The 25,665-nt window shown below is 45.6% G+C and overlaps 1 protein-coding gene and 1 long non-coding RNA gene across 3 annotated transcripts in view; both read right to left on the reverse strand.

Moving 5' to 3' along the window:
• Positions 1-584: 584 nt before the first annotated feature.
• Positions 585-25,665, reverse strand: part of LOC118382422 (cGMP-inhibited 3',5'-cyclic phosphodiesterase 3A-like) — a 251,175-nt gene continuing 226,094 nt past the window's right edge. Inside the window, exons 8-15 of one of the 2 annotated variants that reach the window (XM_052466553.1) lie at positions 24,138-24,305; positions 18,858-18,969; positions 18,314-18,427; positions 16,931-17,130; positions 16,463-16,666; positions 11,156-11,317; positions 3,722-3,968; positions 585-3,591 (exon numbers count right to left, since the gene is read on the reverse strand). In XM_052466553.1, coding sequence (XP_052322513.1) covers positions 3,290-3,591; positions 3,722-3,968; positions 11,156-11,317; positions 16,463-16,666; positions 16,931-17,130; positions 18,314-18,427; positions 18,858-18,969; positions 24,138-24,305 — 1,509 coding nt within the window. In that variant the 3' untranslated portion in view covers positions 585-3,289. The remainder of the gene's footprint in view (positions 3,592-3,721; positions 3,969-11,155; positions 11,318-16,462; positions 16,667-16,930; positions 17,131-18,313; positions 18,428-18,857; positions 18,970-24,137; positions 24,306-25,665) is intronic. The other variant, XM_052466554.1, reaches the window with a different exon arrangement.
• On the reverse strand, positions 7,870-8,494 carry LOC127908356 (uncharacterized). The gene is made up of 3 exons (XR_008067003.1): positions 8,466-8,494; positions 7,986-8,025; positions 7,870-7,901 (listed from the first exon to the last, which is right to left on the reverse strand). It is a non-coding gene; the product is annotated as an uncharacterized LOC127908356 (long non-coding RNA).

Here is a 25,665-nt window from a genome sequence, read left to right on the forward strand (position 1 = left end):
CCAGGAACATGAATGGAACATGGCCCCACATGGCCCAGGAACATGAATGGAACATGGCCCCACATGGCCCAGGAACATGAATGGAACATGGCCCCACATGGCCCAGGAACATGAATGGAACATGGCCCCACATGGCCCAGGAACATGAATGGAACATGGCCCCACATGGCCCAGGAACATGAATGGAACATGGCCCCACATGGCCCAGGAACATGAATGGAACATGGCCCAGGAACATGAATGGAACATGGCCCCACATGGCCCAGGAACATGAATGGAACATGGCCCCACATGGCCCAGGAACATGAATGGAACATGGCCCCACATGGCCCAGGAACATGAATGGAACATGGCCCAGGAACATGAATGGAACATGGCCCCACATGGCCCAGGAACATGAATGGAACATGGCCCCACATGGCCCCACATGGCCCAGGTACATGAATGGATCAAATGTTTGTGTCTGCTACTAGAAAGTTCACTGACGTTCTGAACACGGGGTTCTCTTTTTCTGCAGGAAGGTTCTGGATTAAACTCCACATAAACCTGGATTCCAATCCCCCCCCCCCCCAAAAAAAAAAAAAAAAAAAAATGTTTAAAAAAAGGTCCTTTACAACTTACAACCTATAAAGGCTTTATATAGCATACATAAAGTGTCGCTAACCACTACAACTATGTAGCTTATCCCATATACTGTACTGAGAATGTTATCGATGCAACGCACTAAACGAGTCATCACATCAATAATCTTCTATTTTCAACTGGAAGATTTATTAAAAACCTGATTGAGAAAGATCATGTAAAAGAACAATGTCAAATTTGGGATGAGAGGTGACGAAATCCAAAATGTACAAGGAGCATAGGCTATTAATTCACCTTACCCAGTTCACCCCCGTAAGTATACACAGTGTTTATAGTAGTATAGTGTTTGGCAGCAGTACACATTGATCTGTTGTGTTTACTGTTATTTACGGTGTGTGTTCACATGTTAATAGAGGGGCTCTGTAGGGGAGGGGCTCGCTCCGGTCAAAAGTAGTGCACTATATATAGGGAATAGGGTTCTATAGGGCCTTGGTCTAAAGTAGTGCACTATATAGGGAATAGGGTTCTATAGGGCTCTGATCTAAAGTAGTGCACTATATAGGGAATAGGGAGCCATTTAGGATGGGAACTAGCTGTCAAAGCTAGGGCCATTATGGGCTACTCTGCCCGCTCCCTTAAAATCACCTCACAGTAAATGGTTCCTCCTTGTATGGCTTAGAGATTGTATACTGTGTGTGTGTGTGTGTGTGTGTGTGTGTGTGTGTGTGTGTGTGTGTGTGTGTGTGTGTGTGTGTGTGTGTGTGTGTGTGTGTGTGCGTGTGCGTGCGTGCGTGCGTGCGTGCGTGCGATCCTGTGTTACCATGTACCTGTCCGGTCATTATTGTAAAAAGAGAATGTGTTCTCAATGACTTACCTGGTTAAATAAAGGCAAACTAAAATTAACTTTTTGTGTCTATTGGAAAGGGGAGGGGTTACTGAAACAAGAATCAATAGTCAATAAGTAGTAAAAACAGTATATTGTCTCCTGGTGATCTATGTCGTCAGCTTATCTGGTAGTGGAGGAAGAATCCTGTCTTTGAGTTAGGTTGAGGAACTATGCCTTAGAGTCATAGGACCTCATTATCTTACACACTAGGCCTGTTTTCAATTAACTGTATTAGAGAAACACTCATGAGACCTAAAGTACTAGCATGTCTTTTTCTGACTCCTCTCCTCCTCTCCTTTTAGTGTGTTCCAACTTCCTCTGAACCAAGCCATTGGTCAAAAAAGACCCTGTTGTGTGTTCCAACTTCCTCTGAACCAAGCCATTGGTCAAAAAAGACCCTGTTGTGTGTTCCAACTTCCTCTGAACCAAGCCATTGGTCAAAAAAGACCCTGTTGTGTGTTCCAACTTCCTCTGAACCAAGCCATTGGTCAAAAAAGACCCTGTTGTGTGTTCCAACTTCCTCTGAACCAAGCCATTGGTCAAAAAAGACCCTGTTGTGTGTTCCAACTTCCTCTGAACCAAGCCATTGGTCAAAAAAGACCCTGTAGTGTGTTCCAACTTCCTCTGAACCAAGCCATTGGTCAAAAAAGACCCTGTAGTGTGTTCCAACTTCCTCTGAACCAAGCCATTGGTCAAAAAAGACCCTGTTGTGTGTTCCAACTTCCTCTGAACCAAGCCATTGGTCAAAAAGGCTGAAGGCGGAAGTAAAATATGGTCTGTTCACCTGGAGTACCATGACATGAGAAAAGTTACCAGCTGATGGTTCTGCCGATGTTATAGATCCTAGAGGGGCCTATATTAAAAGGGTGGGCTATACCGACCGTTTCAGTTCGTCAGTAAAACCAGAAGATACCTAGAGGGCATGCCTGCGGTCGTGTGCTTACAGATTATAGGTGTGAGATGCAATGTGGAATCAATTAAAGAACATTAATAAAGATGGAAAATGTAGATTTGTATGAAGCTGTTCAGTCTAATTTTTCCCTTCTCAATCCACATAGTAAAAATAGAACCATATTACTGAGATTTATCAGACCCAGAGAAAATACTTAAAATACCCCCCCTAAACAAAACACATGAGTACAGGTGCATGTGATGTTTAAGTATAATTGCATTTTAGAAAATATTTCTTATATATAAATTGGCGGCAGTCTCTGCAGTCCGTTGTTTACACAATGGGTTTGAGGTCTTCACGACCAAGTCTCAATCCACTCTTGACGGTAGCAAAAAGAGTCTGTGTATTTCGTGAACTATTACACCAGTTTGTTACGTCCAGTAGATGATCCTGTAGGTTATTGTAATAATGGAAAGTTACTCAAGAGAATGATTGACCGATGTTTCTGAACCTGACTTGTATTCTGTGTTTTTATATATAAAATGTGTAAAACACAAGTAAATATCTCCCACCCTGTGTTACATTTTCATTAGGCACAATGTCCCAAACTTCTACAGTGTTGTGTCTAAGTGAATGTGCTGGCAAAAACAAAAAAAATCAGTCAGCCTGTTTGTCAATAGGATAGAAAAACTAATTTCATGTTCTGCCTCGGGATAGCGGCTGCTTTATTTCATTCCCAAGAACCTTTGGTCCTTGCTATCTGGGATCCTTGGGACATTCCTACCCCATTTAAGTTTACATTTAAAATGGTTTAGGTAAGGGGTTAAGGTTAGGTAAGTGTTATGGTTAAGTTTAGGGTAGGGGTTAAGGTTTAGGGTAGCAATATCCCAAGGATCCCGAATAGCACTCGCCACGAGCCTTTGGGGCCCTCACTCTGGCCCAGCCTCTTCTGCAGGTTCAGACTCGTCCTGCGGGGGCGCTGGCCACTCCTCGTCTATTTCCTCCTCTGGCACCTCCCCTTCCTCTTCTGGCTCCTCCCCCTCCACTACATCCTCCCTGCTCCCTGGCTCCTCCTCCTCCTCGTGGATGGATAGGATTGGCTCAGCTACATTGTTTTGCTTGGGGGTTTCCTCTGCGATCACCTTCTTCCACATCTCGTGGTTGTCCATCAGGTGCTGGGTGATCTGACAGAACACTTTCCTCCTCTTCTTGGGAGCTGCTTTGCCTTTCTCTACAGAAGGGTTTGGAGAAAAAAATAGTTAATTGTTTTTTCATGCATTGATTCTGGCTAAATTTGGCACATTAATAATGAGCATTGTCCCTGTCAACTACACCAAGTAAATTAAAGGGAACATTCTTACGCGATGCCTCTGAGCTAGTAGACCCATCTTCATCCTCTGTCGTATCCTCCTCTTCATCTTCCCTGTGCTCCTCCTCCTCAGGGTTAGGCTCCACCCAACGTCCGGGCATGAGTGCTGCGGAGTCGTATGAGTTACAGAGCGGTCCTACGATGTGGGTGATGAAGGACTCCTGGAGCTTAGCCAGCTGAGGAGCAGAGCGGTCCATGAAGGGGCTGATGGGAAGGCCTTGGCTGGACTCCTCGTCACCCTGTGGGAGAGGTGATGACACGTTCACTTTTTAGAATCAGAGGACTTTATTGGTTGCTAGGAGTTTTTTTTGGTGCTATACAGTCAAGAGATAAAAAATAAAAAACATTGAACATCTGTAGGCTGCATACTGTATAGGTAGATCAAATGATGATAAATGATGATTACACACGACAAGGCATTCACTCACTGCTCTAGAATGTCGTGAAATGTGGGTACATTCAAGAGGGTGCTAATAAATGTGTCTAAATGTCATTATGAATCACATTACGATTAACAAATAGATTATTCTCTACAATATTATAACCTTAATATGCTTGTACTTAATTAAGAATTTTGTCCACAAGCGTACCGAAATGTCTATTATGTGTAAATATTTTATAATTTGTAACTTAAAATGCCATAATGTAGTTATTTTGTTAGATAATTCTCTCTATTGGCTTAAATCACGCTAGCTGTTCGTTCCAAAGAGATTCACTAATCACAGGAATTTGTCGCGTAATGGTGACATCGTCTCCCTCCAAGGAATGTGTTCCCCGGCAACCTCCCTCCACTTGTCGATGGCAGGCCTGCTTCCTCAGTGGCTAAGAAAAGTTTGTGCTAAATAAAATAAAATCTGCACTCTGACCCACAAAATGTATTTGCTAGATTCATGATAGAGTTGTTAGACAAATCACGGAAAGTGAAATTCAAAGCGTGATGTAATTTTAGTGGAATTTGCAGCTGTTGTTGGTAAGTAATGAATCTGTTAGGTTAGCTTCTGACATGACTTACTGCATCTTTAACCATATTGATTACAGTAACTGCCCAGTGAAAATATTACGTTTAAAAGTTAATATTGAGTTTACTCATACCCAAATAATGTTGACTTGTCCTATACTGGTATTTGTGGCCAAAGCATAAATTGTTGAAAAAACACTTTCAAAAGCCAACCTCGAACTTCAATCTCAAACAGACCGTTTAAAAAAATGCTTGCTATTTCCTCATAGAACATGATGTCATCATCACCTTGAGGAGGATGGGCTGGCCAATCAGCGGTCTACTTGCCTGAATATTTTTAATTACCAGAATACGCCCAGAGCATTCCAACACGGAAAAGCTTCTTCTTAACATACTTAATTACAATTGGAAATACTAGGCAGTTACTTTAAATAAGAAGGTTAATTTGTTGTGACCGCTCCTCTTGGTTGTATCTCTTCTATTTTTTGATGTTGAGAGTTGGTAACATTTGGAGGTGTTTCCGTGCTTTGGATCAATCAAAATCAACTTGATACCTTGGTCATTATTATGTCATAATGCCAAAAATATTAAATATAAATAATTGGCATAAAAGTGATTGGCCATGGCAGAAGAACCGATGCATATTCCTTATCAGAGAATTTAAATCGTACCAACATATGTCATAATATATTCTCCTGTTACACAGAACACACATCTGTAGTCTGAACATCCGTAAATAAATAGAATCTGATTGTCTATGGATGGCATATTCCTTATCCGGACAATCATATTTCATATGTGTCGCATTTCCTACCAAGGTTGCCATTCTATGGGTTATCTCTGTGCAATTGCGGGCAGCAGACAAGCCATTACTATCTCAATTTGTCAGGGAGATAAAAATGAAATTACTGGGTGAAAATCCATCACGCTTTGGGGTCAGCAAAATTAATGGGACTGAGAAAAGCTTGTGATTTCAACATACTCTAAACTCTTACAAAAAAAGGTGCTATCTACAGTGGCTTGCGAAAGTATTCATCCCCTTGGCATTTTTCCTATTTTGTTGGCCTTACAACCTGGAAATAAAACAGATTTTTTGGGGGGGTTTTGTATCATTTAATTTACACAACATGCCTACCCACTTTGAAGATGCTAAATAATTTTGGGGTGTGAAATCAACAAGAAATAAGACAAGAAAACTGAAAACTTGAGCGTGCATAACTATTCACCCCCCCCCAAAGTTAATACTTTGTAGAGCCACCTTTTGCAGAAATTACAGCTGCAAGTCTCTTGGGCTATGTCTCTGATAAGCTTGGCACATCTAGCCACTGAGATGTTTGCCCATTCTTCAAGGCAAAACTGCTCCAGCTCCTTCAAGTTGGATGGGTTCCGCTGGTGTACAGCAATCTTTATTAAGTCATACCACAGATTCTCAATTGGATTGAGGTCTGGGATTTGAATAGGCCATTCCAAAGCATTTAAATGTTTCCCCTTAAACCACTCAAGTGTTGCTTTAGCAGTATGCTTAGGGTCATTGTCCTGCTGGAAGGTGAACCTCCGTCCCAGTCTCAAATCTCTGGAAGACTGAAACAGGTTTCCCTCAAGAATTTCCCTGTATTTAGCACCATCCATCATTCCTTATATTCTGACCAGTTTTACCAGTCCCTGCTGATGAAAGACATCTCCACAACATGCTGCTGCCACCACCATACTTCACTGTGGGGATGGTATTCTCGGGGTGATAAGAGGTGTTGGGTTTGCGCCAGACATAGCATTTTCCTTGATGGCCAAAAAGCGACATTTTAGTCTCATCTGACCAGAGTACCTTCTTCCATATGTTTGGGGAGTCTCCCACATGCATTTTGGTGAACACCAAACGATTTTGCTTAGTTTTTTCTTTAAGCAATGGCTTTTTTTCTGACCACAGTTCCGTAAAGCCCAGCTCTGTGGAGTGTACGCCTTAAAGTGGTGCTATGGACAGTTACTCCAATCTCAGCTGTGGAGCTTTGCAGCTCCTTCAAGGTTATCTTTGGTCTCTTTGTTGCGTCTGATTAATGCTCTCCTTGCCTGGTCAGTGAGGTTTGGTGGGCGGCCCTCTCTTGGCAGGTTTGTTGTGCTGCCATATTCTTAAAATTGTGACTTCTGGAGGTAATTGTTTGTACAAGACATTATTTAGGGGCTTCATAGCAAAGGGGTGAATACATATGAACAAACCACTTTTCCATTTTTTATTTATTTAAACAAGTGATTTTTTTCATTTCACTTTACCAATTTGGACTATTTTGTGTATGTCCATAACATGTAATCCAAATAAAATATATTTAAATTACAGGTTGTAATGCAACAAAATAGGAAAAACGCCAAAGGGGATGAATACTTTTGCAAGGCAAAGGATTCTTCATCTGTCCCCATAGGAAAACAGACGAAGAATGGTTCCAGCTAGAACTCTTTTGGGTTCCATGTAGAACCCTTTCCACTCTAGGGTTCAGCATGGAACCCAAAAGTGTTCTACCTGGAGCCAAAAAGGGTGATCCTTTTGAACCCTTCTGGAACCCTCCTGGAACTCTTCTTTCGAGGAGCGTAGCACATTCTGCAGTGATTGGGAGTCCTATAGGGCGGTGCACAATTGGCCCAGCGTTGGCCGGGGTAGTCTGTCCTTGTAAATAAGAATTTGTTCTTAACTGACTTGCCAAGTTAAATAAAGGTTAAATAAGTTTAAAAAAAATACTACTACAGTTTTGATTTAATTTAAATGTGTATTATTTTATATTGTTCTACAGTCTATAGTGCCTGATAGCTTTGTAGCATGGGGCAGAGACTTTTCTTTTACAATACTATAGCTATCTGTATTGCAATATTATTTCTAATATTTAACATAACAGCTTTGTCTTTCACAGCAGTTTCATGTCAGATAAACCTTCCACTAGCATATGAAACCTTCCACTAGCAGATGAAACCTTCCACGAGAACATGAAACCTTCCACAAGCACATGAAACATTCCACTAGAACATGAAACCTTCCACTAGGACATGAAACCTTCCACGAGAACATGAAACCTTCCACCAGCACATGAAACCTTCCACAACAACATGAAACCTTCCACTAGGACATGAAACCTTCCACCAGCACATGAAACCTTCCATTAGGACATGAAACCTTCCACTAGGACATGAAACCTTCTACTAGGACATGAAACCTTCCACTAGAACATGAAACCTTCCATGAAAGCACACGAAACCTTCCACTAAAGCACATGAAACCTTCCACTAGCACATGAAACCTTCCAATAGGACATGAAACCTTCCACTAGGACATGAAACCTTCCACTAGAACATGAAACCTTCCACTAGAACATGAAACCTTCCACTAGAACATGAAACCTTCCACTATGACATGAAACCTTCCACTAGCACATGAAACCTTCCACTAGAACATGAAACCTTCCACTAGGACATGAAACCTTCCACTATGACATGAAACCTTCCACTAGGACAAGAAACCTTCCACTAGGACATGAAACCTTCCTCTATGACATGAAACCTTCCACTAGGACATGAAACCTTCCACTAGCACATGAAACCTTCCACTAGGACATGAAACCTTCCACTAGCACATGAAACCTTCCACTAGGACATGAAACCTTCCACTAGGACATGAAACCTTCCACTAGCACATGAAACCTTCCACTAGCACATGAAACCTTCCACTAGGACATGAAACCTTCCACTAGCACATGAAACCTTGCCTAAGCACATGAAACCTTCCACTAGCACATGAAACCTTCCACTAGGACATGAAACCTTCCACTAGGACATGAAACCTTCCACTAGGACATGAAATCTTCCACTAGAACATGAAACCTTCCACTAGCACATGAAACCTTCCACTACAACATGAAACCTTCCACCACAACATGAAACCTTCCACTAGCACATGAAACCTTGCCTAAGCACATGAAACCTTCCACTAGGACATGAAACCTTCCACTAGGACATCAAACCTTCCACTAGAACATGAAACCTTCCACTAGAACATGAAACCTTCCACTAGAACATGAAACCTTCCACTAAAGCACATGAAACCTTCCACTAGAACATGAAACCTTCCACTAGCACATGAAACCTTCCACTAGCACATGAAACCTTCCACTAGGACATGAAACCTTCCACTAGAACATGAAACCTTCCACTAGTACATTAAACCTTCCACTAGGACATGAAACCTTCCACTAGCACATGAAACCTTCCACTAGCACATGAAACCTTCCACTAGGACATGAAACATTCCACTAGCACATGAAACCTTCCACTAGCACATGAAACCTTCCAATAGAACATGAAACCTTCCACTAGCACATGAAACCTTCCACTAGCACATGAAACCTTCCACTAGGACATGAAACCTTCCACTAGGACATGAAACCTTCCACTAGGACATGAAATCTTCCACTAGAACATGAAACCTTCCACTAGAACATGAAACCTTCCACTAGCACATGAAACCTTCCACTAGCACATGAAACCTTCCACTAGCACATGAAACCTTCCCTAAGCACATGAAACCTTCCACTAGCACATGAAACCTTCCACTAGCACATGAAACCTTCCACTAGCACATGAAACCTTCCACTAGGACATGAAACCTTCCACTAGGACATGAAACCTTCCACTAGGACATGAAATCTTCCACTAGAACATGAAACCTTCCACTAGAACATGAAACCTTCCACTAGCACATGAAACCTTCCACTAGCACATGAAACCTTCCACTAGGACATGAAACCTTCCACTAGGTCATGAAACCTTCCACTAGAACATGAAACCTTCCACTAGAACATGAAACCTTCCACTAAAGCACATGAATCCTTCCACTAGAACATGAAACCTTCCACTAGAACATGAAACCTTCCACTAAAGCACATGAAACCTTCCACTAGCACATGAAACCTTCCAGTCCCATGAAACCTTCCAGTCCCATGAAACCTTCCAGTCCCATGAAACCTTCCACTAGCACATGAAACCTTCCACTAGCACATGAAACCTTCCACTAAAGCACATGAAACCTTCCACTAGCACATGAAACCTTCCAGTCCCATGAAACCTTCCAGTCCCATGAAACCTTCCAGTCCCATGAAACCTTCCAGTCCCATGAATCTATCGTATGTGTTATTATCTGTTGGACTTGTGGTTACTTCTGAGAAATGGGATGAGAATCCAAACCATCGCCTCGGAATTGAAAGCATGTGACTTATTTTACTCCCACGTGTGTGTGTGTGTGTGTGTGTGTGTGTGTGTGTGTGTGTGTGTGTGTGTGTGTGTGTGTGTGTGTGTGTGTGTGTGTGTGTGTGTGTGTGTGTGTGTGTGTGTGTGGTGGGGGGCTAGGGTGTAGGGGCTAGACTGTAGGGGCTAGGGTGTAGGGGCTAGGGTGTAGGGGCTAGGGTGTAGGGGCTAGGGTGCAGGGGCTAGGGTGTAGGGGCTAGAGTGTAGGGGCTAGGGTGTAGGGGCTAGGGTGTAGGGGCTAGAGTGTAGGGGCTAGAGTGTAGGGGCGAGGGTATAGGGGCTAGAGTGTAGGGGCGAGGGTGTAGGGGCTAGGGTGTAGGGGCGAGGGTGTAGGGGCTAAGGTGTAGGGGCTGGAGTGTAGGGGCTAGGGTGTAGGGGCTAGAGTGTAGGGGCTAGAGTGTAGGGGCTAGAGTGTAGGGGCTAGGGTGTAGGGGCTAGGGTGTAGGGGCTAGAGTGTAGGGGCTAGAGTGTAGGGGCTAGAGTGTAGGGGCTAGAGTGTAGGGGCTAGAGTGTAGGGGCTAGGGTGTAGGGGCGAGGGTGTAGGGGCTAGAGTGTAGGGGCTAGGGTTTGATTTGGATCTCACGTGTTCATCGACGATGCCCTTGGTCCACTGTAGGTGCAGGTCCTTGTGTTTCAGTGTCTGTTTGTGTGTGTGTGAGATAGAGAGAGAATCTGACCTGTTCGTAGAACTCATCGACGATGCCCTTGGTCCACTGTAGGTGCAGGTCCTTGTGTTTCAGTGTCTGTTTGTGTGTGTGTGAGATAGAGAGAGAATCTGACCTGTTCGTAGAACTCATCGACGATGCCCTTGGTCCACTGTAGGTGCAGGTCCTTGTGTTTCAGTGTCTGTTTGTGTGTGTGTGAGATAGAGAGAGAATCTGACCTGTTCGTAGAACTCATCGACGATGCCCTTGGTCCACTGTAGGTGCAGGTCCTTGTGTTTCAGTGTCTGTTTGTGTGTGTGTGAGATAGAGAGAGAATCTGACCTGTTCGTAGAACTCATCGACGATGCCCTTGGTCCACTGTAGGTGCAGGTCCTTGTGTTTCAGTGTCTGTTTTGTGTGTGTGAGATAGAGAGAGAATCTGACCTGTTCGTAGAACTCATCGACGATGCCCTTGGTCCACTGTAGGTGCAGGTCCTTGTGTTTCAGTGTCTGTTTGTGTGTGTGTGAGATAGAGAGAGAATCTGACCTGTTCGTAGAACTCATCGACGATGCCCTTGGTCCACTGTAGGTGCAGGTCCTTGTGTTTCAGTGGGCCATTGATGTCAGCTAGCTTGATGCACATCTGACACACCAGCAGTCTGTCATTCTCATTGGACCAATCAATACCCCTCGTCACGTCATCACCTACCTATGGTAACAGACAGAGACAAAATATGTTAACCTATAAAAATGCTTTGTGAACTTATATAGTACATTAGGGCACTTACTATACAAAACCTTTCATCTATCACATATCTGAAAAAATATATATGTACGCGGTTCAAAAACATGGAAAATCAGTTGTCAGTTAACCAAGAATGTAACATTTAAATTGGATTCCTGATTTAAGAATTCCGTAGCTTCAACATTCCATATTTTAGATTCACCCTTTAATCCTCTTTAATAATAATGATTTGACTTCTAGGTTGAATAATAATCTTCCTCAAAACCCTTTTATTTTATTTAATGTATTCCTCATTACTGGGTGGGCCTAGTGGTGACTCAGTGCTTGAATCCTACTACACTGGCTCTGACACTCGTCTGATGTAGGAGTGTTTACAAACTATTATGGACTACAAAAGGAAGCACAGCCGTGAGCTGCCCAGTGACACGAGCCTACTAAACAAGCTAAATTACTTCTATACTCGCTTCGAGGCAAGCAACACTGAAGCATGCATGAGAGTACAAGCTGTTCCGGACGACTGTGTGACTACGCTCTCCGTAGCCGATGTGAGTAAGACCTTTAAACAGGTCAACATTCACAAGACCGCAGGGTGTGTACTCCGAGCGTGCGCTGACCAACTGGCAAGTGTCTTCACTGACATTTTTAACCTGTCCCTGATCGAGTCTTTAATACCAATGTGTTTCAAGCGACCAACATAGGTAACCTGCCTAAATGACTACTGACCCGTAGCACTGACCCGTAGCACTGACCCGTAGCACTGACCCGTAGCACTGACCCGTAGCACTGACCCGTAGCACTGACCCGTAGCACTGACCCGTAGCACTGACCCGTAGCACTGACCCGTAGCACTCACGTCGGTAGCCATGAATTGCTTTGAAAGGCTGGTCATGGCTCAAATCACCAACACTATCCCAGAATCCCTAGACCCACTCCAATATGCATAACGCCCCAACAGATCCACAGATGATGCAGTCTCTATTGCACTCCACACTGCCCTTTCCCACCTGGACAAAAGGAACACCTACGTGAGAATGTTATTCAATGACCACAGCTCAGCGTTCAACACCATAGTGCCCTCAAAGATCATCACTAAGCTAAGGACCCTGGGACTAAACACCGCCCTCTACAACTGGATCCTGGACTTCCTGACGGTCGCCCCCAGGTGATAAGAGTAGGTAACAACACATCTGCCACGCTGATCCTCAACATGGGGTTCCACAGGGGTGCGTGCTCAGTCCCCTCCTGTACAACCTGTTCACCCACGACTGCATGGCCAAGTATGACTCCAACACTCATTAAGTTTGCAGACGACACAACAATGTGTCCCCGAGAACAATGAGACAGCCTATAGGGAGACAGTGTGGTGCCAGGACCTCAACGTGATCAAGAGAAAGTAGATGATCGTGGACTATAGGAAAAAGAGGGCTGAGCACACCCACAAATCTCATCAACAGGGCTGTAGTGGAGCAGGTTGAGACCTTCTAGTTCCTTGGTATCCACATCATCAACAAACTGTCAATGTCCCCACCCATTTTTCATGGTCCCCATCCATTCTCTGTTTATCATCTATTTATTTATATTTTTACTCAACTAGGCAAGTCAGTTAAGAACACATTCTTATTTTCAATGACAGCCTAGGAACAGAGGGTTAACTGCCTTGTTCAGGGACAGAACAACAGTTTTAACTGGTCAGCTCGGGGATATAGCAACCTTTCGGTTACTAGTCCAATGCTCTAACCACTAGGCTACCCTGCCGCCCCAATGGGAAAATCACTTTACCTCTACCTACATGTACATATTACCTCAATTATCTTGATCAACCTGTGCCCCCTGCACATTGACTCTGTACCGGTACCCCCTGTATATATCCTCGTTATTTTCTTGTTGCTCTTTAAAAACCTCTTAAGGATCCGCCCCTTTTTTTCTGTTTTGGCCTAAAATGACCCAAATCTAACTGCCTGTAGCTCAGGACCCAAATCTAACTGTCTGTAGCTCAGGACCCAAATCTAACTGTCTGTAGCTCAGGACCCAAATCTAACTGCCTGTAGCTCAGGACCCAAATCTAACTGTCTGTAGCTCAGGACCCAAATCTAACTGTCTGTAGCTCAGGACCCAAATCTAACTGTCTGTAGCTCAGGACCCAAATCTAACTGTCTGTAGCTCAGGACCCAAATCTAACTGTCTGTAGCTCAGGACCCAAAATCTACCTGTCTGTAGCTCAGGACCCAAATCTAACTGTCTGTAGCTCAGGACCCAAATCTAACTGTCTGTAGCTCAGGACCCAAATCTAACTGTCTGTAGCTCAGGACCCAAATCTAACTGTCTGTAGCTCAGGACCCAAATCTAACTGTCTGTAGCTCAGGACCCAAATCTAACTGTCTGTAGCTCAGGACCCAAATCTAACTGTCTGTAGCTCAGGACCCAAATCTAACTGTCTGTAGCTCAGGACCCAAATCTAACTGTCTGTAGCTCAGGACCCAAATCTAACTGTCTGTAGCTCAGGACCCAAATCTAACTGTCTGTAGCTCAGGACCCAAATCTAACTGTCTGTAGCTCAGGACCCAAATCTAACTGTCTGTAGCTCAGGACCCAAATCTAACTGTCTGTAGCTCAGGACCCAAATCTAACTGTCTGTAGCTCAGGACCCAAATCTAACTGTCTGTAGCTCAGGACCCAAATCTAACTGTCTGTAGCTCAGGACCCAAATCTAACTGTCTGTAGCTCAGGACCCAAATCTAACTGTCTGTAGCTCAGGACCCAAATCTAACTGTCTGTAGCTCAGGACCCAAATCTAACTGTCTGTAGCTCAGGACCCAAATCTAACTGTCTGTAGCTCAGGACCCAAATCTAACTGTCTGTAGCTCAGGACCCAAATCTAACTGTCTGTAGCTCAGGACCCAAATCTAACTGTCTGTAGCTCAGGACCCAAATCTAACTGTCTGTAGCTCAGGACCCAAATCTAACTGTCTGTAGCTCAGGACCCAAATCTAACTGTCTGTAGCTCAGGACCCAAATCTAACTGTCTGTCGCTCAGGACCCAAATCTAACTGTCTGTAGCTCAGGACCCAAATCTAACTGTCTGTAGCTCAGGACCCAAATCTAACTGTCTGTAGCTCAGGACCCAAATCTAACTGTCTGTAGCTCAGGACCCAAATCTAACTGTCTGTCGCTCAGGACCCAAATCTAACTGTCTGTAGCTCAGGACCCAAATCTAACTGTCTGTAGCTCAGGACCCAAATCTAACTGTCTGTCGCTCAGGACCCAAATCTAACTGTCTGTAGCTCAGGCCCTGAAGCACAGATTTGCATATTCTTGGTACCATTTGAAAGGAAACTCTTTGAAGTTTGTGTAAATGTGAAATGAATGTAGGAGAATATAACACATTAGATCTGGTAAAAGATAATACAAAGAAAAAAAGCATCATCTTTGAAAGTGTTACGCCCATTCAGTATGTGTGTGTGTGTGTGTGTGTGTGTCTGTGTGTGTGTGTGTGTGTGTGCAACACTAAAGCCAACAGAGCAGTGTTGTGTCTTTCACGCTGGCTCTGTTGTACCACAAAGCCTCACACACACACACACACACAGAGCAGACTCCTGCAAGCTTCTTCTTCTTATGCTAATGCAATAACCCCTGAGCGTAGGAGCAGCTACATCAACAGCTAATTCAATGGGCCTCTTCAGAGAAAGCTTGATTTGGTTTCTAAGAATTGGAGGGGAAATGAGTACAAGGTGTGTGTGTGTGTGTGTGTGTGTGTGTGTGTGTGTGTGTGTGTGTGTGTGTGTGTGTGTGTGTGTGTGTGTGTGTGTGTGTGTGTGTGTGTGTGTGTGTGTGTGTGTGTGTGCGTGTGTGATAGGCTTTGTGGTACAACAGAGCCAGCATGAAGGACACAACACTGCTCTGTTGGCTTTAGTGGCGCGTGCACACAAACAAACAAACACACAAACACACACACACACACACACACACACTGAATGGGCGTAACACTGTTAGCGTTAGTGGAAGGACAGCAATCTGTTGTATAACTGGCAGTGCCTAACTGCCACCAGCTTCACTGCAGAAGTGGCAAGGCTTCACTGCAGAACAGTGGCTTCACTGCAGAACAGTGGAAAGGCTTCACTGCAGAACAGTGGAAAGGCTTCACTGCAGAACAGTGGAAAGGCTTCACTGCAGCACAGTGGAAAGGCTTCACTGCAGCACAGTGGATTCACTGCAGAACAGTGGAAAGGCTTCACTGCAGAACAGTGGAATGGCTTCACTGCAGAACAGTGGAAAGGCTTCACTGCAGAACAGTGGAAAGGCTTCACTGCAGAACAGTGGAAAGGCTTCACTGCAGAACAGTGGAAAGGCTTCACTGCAGCACAGTGGCTTCACTGCAGAACAGTGGAAAGGCTTCACTGCAGAACAGTGGAAAGGCTTCACTGCAGAACAGTGGAAAGGCTTCACTGCAGCACAGTGGAAAGGCTTCACTGCAGCACAGTGGAAAGGCTTCACTGCTGAACAGTGGCTTCACTGCAGCACAGTGGAAAGGCTTCACTGCAGCACAGTGGCTTCACTGCAGCACAGTGGAAAGGCTTCACTGCAGAACAGTGGAAAGGCTTCACTGCAGAACAGTGGAAAGGCTTCACTGCAGCACAGTGGCAAGGCTTCACTGCAGAACAGTGGAAAGTCTTAGTCCCGACCAATGGTAGCAGCATAATTCAGACTGCAAATATGATTTCCTGAAAAGCTGCGGGATAGAGACATCTATTCGTATGGGTTAGTTAAGTTAACGAGGATATTTAAGGTCCAGAAATGTACTGGCACACTGTTCCTCAAAAGCCTTTAAAAAAAAAGAATATCTAACAAATTTTCTAGAACACTTACGTTTGACTCTGCTATTGCGATCGTGTAACAGACCAATGTGGACAGAGAGTGAGCTGTAATGAGGGTGTGTGGATTATGCAGTGCAGAGGTGAGAGCACGACAAACCCGCACTACAAAAACCCAGGGGTTAGGCAGTAGAACTCTCACATACAACATGCTACAATAGCTGAAGAGCTCTTACACTCAAAATGAAATACACAGGTTTACTTACTTAAATTCATCGATTGATTCATTGTTTTTTTTTACCTTGGCATTGAACTCTGCCAGGAAGTCAAAGTGTTTCTTGAGGTCAGTGGCAAGAATGGCCTCGATGACCAGGAAGCGAAAGCGTTTGAACTCCACGTGGTCCAGGTTGACGAGGAAGTTATACTCCGGACGGGACATGAACAGATTCCAGGCAGAGGCGGCGTGGTGGTTCTCGAGCACCGACCTGTCGTTATACAACACTGCCTGGAGAGGGGAAGGTAGGACGCGAGAGGATTAGTCCTGTTGTGGTCCTGTTCAATTCTAACCTGGTCAGAGATCTACACATACAGTTCCACAACACATAACAACAACAATCCAAGTCATTTTCAATGTTGTACCACTATTGTCCTTATCCCTGAAATAACATCTCTGCTCTCCCTGCAGACAACAGTTCAAAATATGACTGAAGATTTATTTATTTATTTTTTTCACTTGAGCCGGAAGTGCTTTGACAGAGAAGTGGTGTACCTGTGGTGCACTTGTGGCCACCAGGAAGGCGTTAGTCCTGCCAGGGTGGTCGTAGTCATGCATGGCTGCTGCTACGTAGAGAGCCATGAGCTCCAGGGCTGGGATGAGCCCCGACAGGCAACCATACCCATCCTCCGACACGCTGTAGGTCTTCGACACCAGGTAGCCCATGTGACTGTGTGTGATGCCACTGTCAGAGTCTGGCAGAGCCAAGGAGAAAGAGAGAGGTAGAAGGAGAGGGAGAGGGAGAAGTAGAGGGAGAAGTAGAGGGAGAGGTAGGGGGAGAGGGAGAGGGAGAGGGAGAGGGAGAGAGGTAGAGGTAGAGGTAGAGGTAGAGGTAGAGGGAGAAGTAGAGGTAGAGGGAGAGGGAGAGGGAGAGGGAGAGGGAGAGGGAGGGAGAGGGAGAGGGAGAGGGAGAGGGAGAGGGAGAGGTAGGGGGAGAGGGAGAGGGAGAGGGAGAGAAGTGTAATAATGTCTACTACCATGTCTGATTCACACCATAGTTCCAACCTGAACCACACTGTACCGGCTCAGGTAGTCTCTTTTTACATTGTCCTTTCCAGCACTATGGTGGCTGAAATGTGCTGAAATGTGCTAAACCGTGGTTTGGCTCAGTAGTGTGAAAAGTGTACCAGCAAGCTCCCCCAAAGGCCCCAAACTCTCAACCTCTAAATCCACTTCTGCTCGGATCAAAGAGTTTGGGGCACTAAAGCTTATAAATTAGGTTATGAAAATCTGGAGTTGGGAGAACTTTAATCTGGTTGCAATTTCATGCCCGCTCATGCATCGCTGAACTTCAAATAGTATTTGGTACTCAGAGACGGCATCCCAAATGGAACCCTATTCCCTTTTATAGTGCACTAGTTTTGACTAAAAGCTGAGCCCCCAGTCAGATAAGAACAGCTGAGAGCGTTGACGTGACTGTGACAAACATGTTGATCTTAATGAGACGACTTACAAAACAGTAACTGGAGATGGTCGGTAAAGGCTGAATTAAATAAAGGGCCAAAGTTAATCTGATTGTTACAAATTCTATTAAGAGTCTTGACATAGCAATCTATTATTAAATAGACTTGACTCTTTAAGTCTCTTCGGTTTGTACAAAATCTAAATCTTACTCAAGATGACTACCGTAACTAACATAATGATGTTATATTAAAAACAGGAGAAAACAAACAATTGGTTGTCTTCTAATAGAGTCAAAATTCAAGTTATTAATAAATAACGTTTCAATCTCCTGATGCCAAATCAAGCAAGAGCCATGATGATTCAATTAGACTGTTTGATTGGCTTGTAATTCAAGTCACTTTTTCATTTTTTTCATTACATTTTTTATTTAACCTTTTATTTAACTAGGTAAGTCAGTTCAACCCTGGTACCCACCTGAGTCGCTGGCAGAGCAATGGTCAGTGATGAGGCTGGGCAGACCTGGTACGGCCTGGGTAGTGAGGTACCAGACAGCATGGAGAACGTCTGTAGCGTGGATTCTGTTGTGATCTGGATTGATTGATTAAAACAAATATATATATATATATTTACCAAGACTAGAGAGCGAAAGGGAGAGAATATGAGACATCTCAGTAGTGATAACTTCCACTAGGCCACACTGTTTCTGTTTCTGCTATAGAGTGAAAAGGATATGGAGAGATTGTACCGTAAACTAGTGTTAATGGAGAGTTGAAAGAAAAATGGTGTAACATCGCCCTCTTGCGGAATACTGATGGTATGACACTTTTAACTCAACTTCAATATACTATGGAAAACAAACGTAAAACATTAAGGGACAGTTTCTCGGGCACAGATTAAGTCTAGTGCTGGACTAAAAATGTACTCTACTAGGCTTAATCTGTGTCTGCAAAACAGAGTCATTAGGGTAAAAAATGAGCTTTTAAGAGAGCAGAGTCATTAAGTTAAAACAGGTTCTTACATGGTATGTCTCTGTAGCCATTCTCCAAAGCATGGAAGTAGTTCATGAATTCGTGAACCGGGATCTTGAAGGTCTCAAATAGGCCTGTGTCTTCAAAAAGCCTGTGAGAGACCTGGAACGAACACAGAGAGTTAGAGAGCTCACAGAACCAATCACATTCTCACCCTTCAGACAAACTCTTTGATTGACACTGAATGGTCTATGGGCTTATAGACAGCCTCATTCTCATAGACGTCTCGACACTCGCTTTAACTGTACAGATATTCTTAATTTACTCTGTGACAGCACCCAACCTGACACTCATCGCAGACTGGGAGCAACGTAGCACCCCTGAAACACTTAGGGTTAAAGTGCCTTGCTCAAGGGTACAACGACAGTAGTATGCGATATTGAAGTTGGAAACCCTCCGGCTGCCGGATCACTTCCTGTAGATTTCCCTGCACAAACCGGCAACCCACCAGTTACCTGCCCACTTCTCTAACCTCGAGGCCACCGCTTCTGTCTCAAACAACCAATCAGATTCTCACCAGACAAACACACTTTGTTGACACAGTGCCTGCTCAATGATAGATGGTTGACCATCAGCCTATCTAATTGGTTGTTTCTCTCACCTGGCTGAGAATGCTTCAATGGCAGAAGATGAACTATTCTAACCTGTCCCCACCTGGTTACATCTCCACTGACTAGACTGTACAGTACCTGTCCTCACCTGGTTACATCTCCCCTGACTAGACTGTACAGTACCTGTCCTCACCTGGTAACATCTCCCCTGACTAGACTGTACAGTACCTGTCCCCACCTGGTTACACCTCCTCTGACTAGACGGTACAGTACCTGTCCTCACCTGGTTACATCTCCCCTGACTAGACTGTACAGTACCTGTCCTCACCTGGTTCCATCTCCCCTGACTAGACTGTACAGTACCTGTCCTCACCTGGTAACATCTCCCCTGACTAGACTGTACAGTACCTGTCCTCACCTGGTTACATCTCCCCTCACTAGACTGTACAGTACCTGTCCTCACCTGGTAACATCTCCTCTGACTAGACTGTACAGTACCTGTCCTCACCTGGTTACATCTCCCCTCACTAGACTGTACAGTACCTGTCCTCACCTGGTAACATCTCCTCTGACTAGACTGTACAGTACCTGTCCTCACCTGGTTACATCTCCCCTGACTAGACTGTACAGTACCTGTCCTCACCTGGTAACATCTCCTCTGACTAGACTGTACAGTACCTGTCCTCACCTGGTAACATCTCCCCTGACTAGACTGTACAGTACCTGTCCTCACCTGGTTACATCTCCCCTGACTAGACTGTACAGTACCTGTCCTCACCTGGTTACATCTCCCCTGACTAGACTGTACAGTACCTGTCCTCACCTGGTTACATCTCCTCTGACTAGACTGTACAGTACCTGTCCTCACCTGGTAACATCTCCCCTGACTAGACTGTACAGTACCTGTCCTCACCTGGTTACATCTCCCCTGACTAGACTGTACAGTACCTGTCCTCACCTGGTTACATCTCCCCTGACTAGACTGTACAGTACCTGTCCTCACCTGGTAACATCTCCCCTGACTAGACTGTACAGTACCTGTCCCCACCTGGTTACACCTCCTCTGACTAGACTGTACAGTACCTGTCCTCACCTGGTAACATCTCCCCTGACTAGACTGTACAGTACCTGTCCTCACCTGGTAACATCTCCCCTGACTAGACTGTACAGTACCTGTCCTCACCTGGTTACATCTCCCCTGACTAGACTGTACAGTACCTGTCCTCACCTGGTAACATCTCCCCTGACTAGACTGTACAGTACCTGTCCTCACCTGGTAACATCTCCCCTGACTAGACTGTACAGTACCTGTCCTCACCTGGTAACATCTCCCCTGACTAGACTGTACAGTACCTGTCCTCACCTGGTAACATCTCCCCTGACTAGACTGTACAGTACCTGTCCTCACCTGGTTACATCTCCCCTGACTAGACTGTACAGTACCTGTCCTCACCTGGTAACATCTCCCCTGACTAGACTGTACAGTACCTGTCCTCACCTGGTAACATCTCCCCTGACTAGACTGTACAGTACCTGTCCTCACCTGGTAACATCTCCCCTGACTAGACTGTACAGTACCTGTCCTCACCTGGTTACATCTCCTCTGACTAGACTGTACAGTACCTGTCCTCACCTGGTTACATCTCCCCTGACTAGACTGTACAGTACCTGTCCTCACCTGGTAACATCTCCCCTGACTAGACTGTACAGTACCTGTCCTCACCTGGTAACATCTCCCCTGACTAGACTGTACAGTACCTGTCCTCACCTGGTTACATCTCCCCTGACTAGACTGTACAGTACCTGTCCTCACCTGGTTACATCTCCCCTGACTAGACTGTACAGTACCTGTCCTCACCTGGTAACATCTCCCCTGACTAGACTGTACAGTACCTGTCCTCACCTGGTTACATCTCCCTGACTAGACTGTACAGTACCTGTCCTCACCTGGTAACATCTCCCTGACTAGACTGTACAGTACCTGTCCTCACCTGGTTACATCTCCCCTGACTAGACTGTACAGTACCTGTCCTCACCTGGTTACATCTCCCCTGACTAGACTGTACAGTACCTGTCCTCACCTGGTAACATCTCCCCTGACTAGACTGTACAGTACCTGTCCTCACCTGGTAACATCTCCCCTGACTAGACTGTACAGTACCTGTCCTCACCTGGTTACATCTCCTCTGACTAGACTGTACAGTACCTGTCCTCACCTGGTTACATCTCCCCTGACTAGACTGTACAGTACCTGTCCTCACCTGGTTACATCTCCCCTGACTAGACTGTACAGTACCTGTCCTCACCTGGTTACGTCTCCCCTGACTAGACTGTACAGTACCTGTCCTCACCTGGTTACATCTCCCCTGACTAGACTGTACAGTACCTGTCCTCACCTGGTTACATCTCCCCTGACTAGACTGTACAGTAGCTGGTCTCACCTGGTTACATCTCACCTGACTAGACTGGACAGTAGCTGGTCTCACCTGGTTACATCTCACCTGACTAGACTGTACAGTAGCTGGTCTCACCTGGTTACATCTCACCTGACTAGACTGTACAGTACCTGTCCTCACCTGGTTACATCTCCCCTGACTAGACTGTACAGTACCTGTACTCACCTGGTTACATCTCCCCTGACTAGACTGTACAGTAGCTGGTCTCACCTGGTTACATCTCCCCTGACTCGACTGTACAGTACCTGTCCTCACCTGGTGACATCTCATCTGACTAGACTGGACAGTAGCTGGTCTCACCTGGTTACAGCTCGCCTGACTAGACTGTACAGTAGCTGGTCTCACCTGATTACAGCTCGCCTGACTAGACTGTACAGTAGCTGGTCTCACCTGATTACATCTCACCTGACTAGGCTGTACAGTAGCTGGTCTCACCTGGTTACATCTCACCTGACTAGACTGGACAGTAGCTGGCCTCACCTGGTTACAGCTCACCTGACTCGACTGGACAGTAGCTGGTCTCACCTGGTTACAGCTCACCTGACTGGACTGGACAGTAGCTGGTCTCACCTGGTTACAGCTCACCTGACTAGTTGGTGCCACCCCCCCTTGGGTTGTGCCGTGGCGGAGATCTTTGTGAGCTATACTCAGCCTTGTCTCAGGATGATATAACCCCACCCACTTTGCCAAAGCACAGCCCCCACACCACTAGAGGGCCTGTTTGGCCCTGTCCGGGGGTGTCCTCGGATGGGGCCACAGTGTCTCCTGACCCCTCCTGTCTCAGCCTCCAGTATTTATGCTGCAGCAGTTTATGTGTGGGGGGCGAGGGTCAGTTTGTTATATCTGGAGTACTTCTCCTGTCCTATTCGGTGTCCTATGTGAATTTAAGTGTGCTCTCTCTAATTCTCTCTTTCTCTCTTTCTTTCTCTCTCTCGGAGGACCTGAGTCCTAGGACCATGCCTCAGGACTACCTGACATGATGACTTCTTGCTGCCCCCAGTCCACCTGGCCGTGATGCTGCTCCAGATTCAACTGTTCTGCCTTATTATTATTGGACCATGCAGGTCATTTATGAACATTTGAAAATCTTGGCCATGTTCTGTTATAATCTCCACCTGGCACAGCCAGAAGAGGACTGGCCACCCCTCATAGCCTGGTTCCTCTCTCGGTTTCTTCCTAGGTTTTGGCCTTTCTAGGGAGTTTTCCCTAGCCACCGTGCTTCTACACCTGCATTGCTTGCTGTTTGGGGTTTTAGGCTGGGTTTCTGTACAGCACTTTGAGATATCAGCTGATGTACGAAGGGCTATATAAATGCATTTGATTTGATTTGATTTGACTAGACTGTACAGTAGCTGGTCTCACCTGGTTACATCTCACCTGACTAGGCTGTACAGTAGCTGGTCTCACCTGACTAGGCTGTACAGTAGCTGGTCTCACCTGACTAGGCTGTACAGTAGCTGGTCTCACCTGGTTACATCTCACCTGACTAGGCTGTACAGTAGCTGGTCTCACCTGACTAGGCTGTACAGTAGCTGGTCTCACCTGGTTACAGCTCACCTGACTAGGCTGTAACAGTAACTGGTCTCACCTGGTTACAGCTCACCTGACTAGGCTGTACAGTAGCGGGTCTCACCTGGTTACATCTCACCTGACTAGGCTGTACAGTAGCGGGTCTCACCTGACTAGGCTGTACAGTAGCTGGTCTCACCTGACTAGGTTGTACAGTAGCTGGTCTCAGCTGATTACATCTCACCTGACTAGGCTGTACAGTAGCGGGTCTCACCTGACTAGGCTGTACAGTAGCTGGTCTCAGCTGATTACATCTCACCTGACTAGGCTGTACAGTAGCTGGTCTCAGCTGATTACATCTCACCTGACTAGGCTGTACAGTAGCTGGTCTCACCTGACTAGGTTGTACAGTAGCTGGTCTCAGCTGATTACATCTCACCTGACTAGGCTGTACAGTAGCGGGTCTCACCTGACTAGGCTGTACAGTAGCTGGTCTCAGCTGATTACATCTCACCTGACTAGGCTGTACAGTAGCGGGTCTCACCTGACTAGGCTGTACAGTAGCTGGTCTCACCTGGTTACATCTCACCTGACTAGGCTGTACAGTAGCGGGTCTCACCTGACTAGGCTGTACAGTAGCTGGTCTCACCTGGTTAGAGCTCACCTGACTAGGCTGTACAGTAGCGGGTCTCACCTGGTTACATCTCACCTGACTAGGCTGTACAGTAGCGGGTCTCACCTGGTTACATCTCACCTGACTAGGCTGTACAGTAGCTGGTCTCACCTGGCTGAGAATGCGGCCACATTTGCCCTGGGTCTTCTCCATCAAGCTGAAGATGGGGAAGTTCCATTGGTTGAGGTGGCTCATTAGGGGCTCCAAGTCCTCCATCACTAATGGCTCCGGGGCCAGCTGGGGCTTTTCCTACAGAGGCCATAGACATGTTATAAGCCTTTATAATGTCTTTATGAACCTTTATATGGTCTTATTAAATATCAGAAAATGTTCTCTCTCTCTACTGTAGGTCATAAACATGTCATAAGGGGCCAGAGATAGACGGCTGGTGGTGCCAATCTACTGTAGGTCATAAACATGTCATAAGGGGGCCAGATATAGACGGCTGGTGGTGCCAATCTACTGTAGGTCATAAACATGTCCTCTGGATAAGAGCGTCTGCTAAATGACTTAAATGTAAATGTAAATAAGGGGGTCAGATATAGATGGTTGGTGGTGCCAATCTACTGTAGGACATAAACATGTCCTCTGGATAAGAGCGTCTGCTAAATGACTTAAATGTAAATGTAAATAAGGGGGTCAGATATAGATGGTTGGTGGTGCCAATCTACTGTAGGACATAAACATGTCATAAGGGGGTCAGATATAGATGGTTGGTGGTGCCAATCTACTGTAGGACATACACATGTCATAAGGGGGCCAGACATAGATGGCTGGTGGTGCCACTCTACTGTAGGACATCAACATGTCATAAGGGGGTCAGATATAGATGGTTGGTGGTGCCAATCTACTGTAGGACATCAACATGTCATAAGGGGGTCAGATATAGATGGTTGGTGGTGCCAATCTACTGTAGGACATCAACATGTCATAAGGGGGTCAGATATAGATGGTTGGTGGTGTCAATCTACTGTAGGACATCAACATGTCATAAGGGGGTCAGATATAGATGGTTGGTGGTGTCAATCTACTGTAGGACATCAACATGTCACAAGGGGGCCAGACATGGACAGCTGGAGGTGTCAATCTACTGTAGGTCATCAACATGTCACAAGGGGGCCAGACATGGACAGCTGGAGGTGTCAATCTACTGTAGGTCATCAACATGTCATAAGGGGGTCAGATATAGATGGTTGGTGGTGTCAATCTACTGTAGGTCATCAACATGTCATAAGGGGGTCAGATATAGATGGTTGGTGGTGCCAATCTACTGTAGGACATCAACATGTCATAAGGGGGTCAGATATAGATGGCTGGTGGTGCCAATCTACTGTAGGACATCAACATGTCATAAGGGAGTCAGACATGGACAGCTGGAGGTGTCAATCTACTGTAGGTCATCAACATGTCACAAGGGGGCCAGACATGGACAGCTGGAGGTGTCAATCTACTGTAGGTCATCAACATGTCATAAGGGGGCCAGACATGGACAGCTGGAGGTGTCAATCTACTGTAGGTCATCAACATGTCACAAGGGGGCCAGACATGGACAGCTGGAGGTGCCAATCTACTGTAGGTCATAAACATGTCATAAGGGGGTCAGATATAG

Source organism: Oncorhynchus keta, chromosome 17 (genome assembly GCF_023373465.1).
Source record: "Oncorhynchus keta strain PuntledgeMale-10-30-2019 chromosome 17, Oket_V2, whole genome shotgun sequence".
NCBI lineage: Eukaryota > Metazoa > Chordata > Actinopteri > Salmoniformes > Salmonidae > Oncorhynchus > Oncorhynchus keta.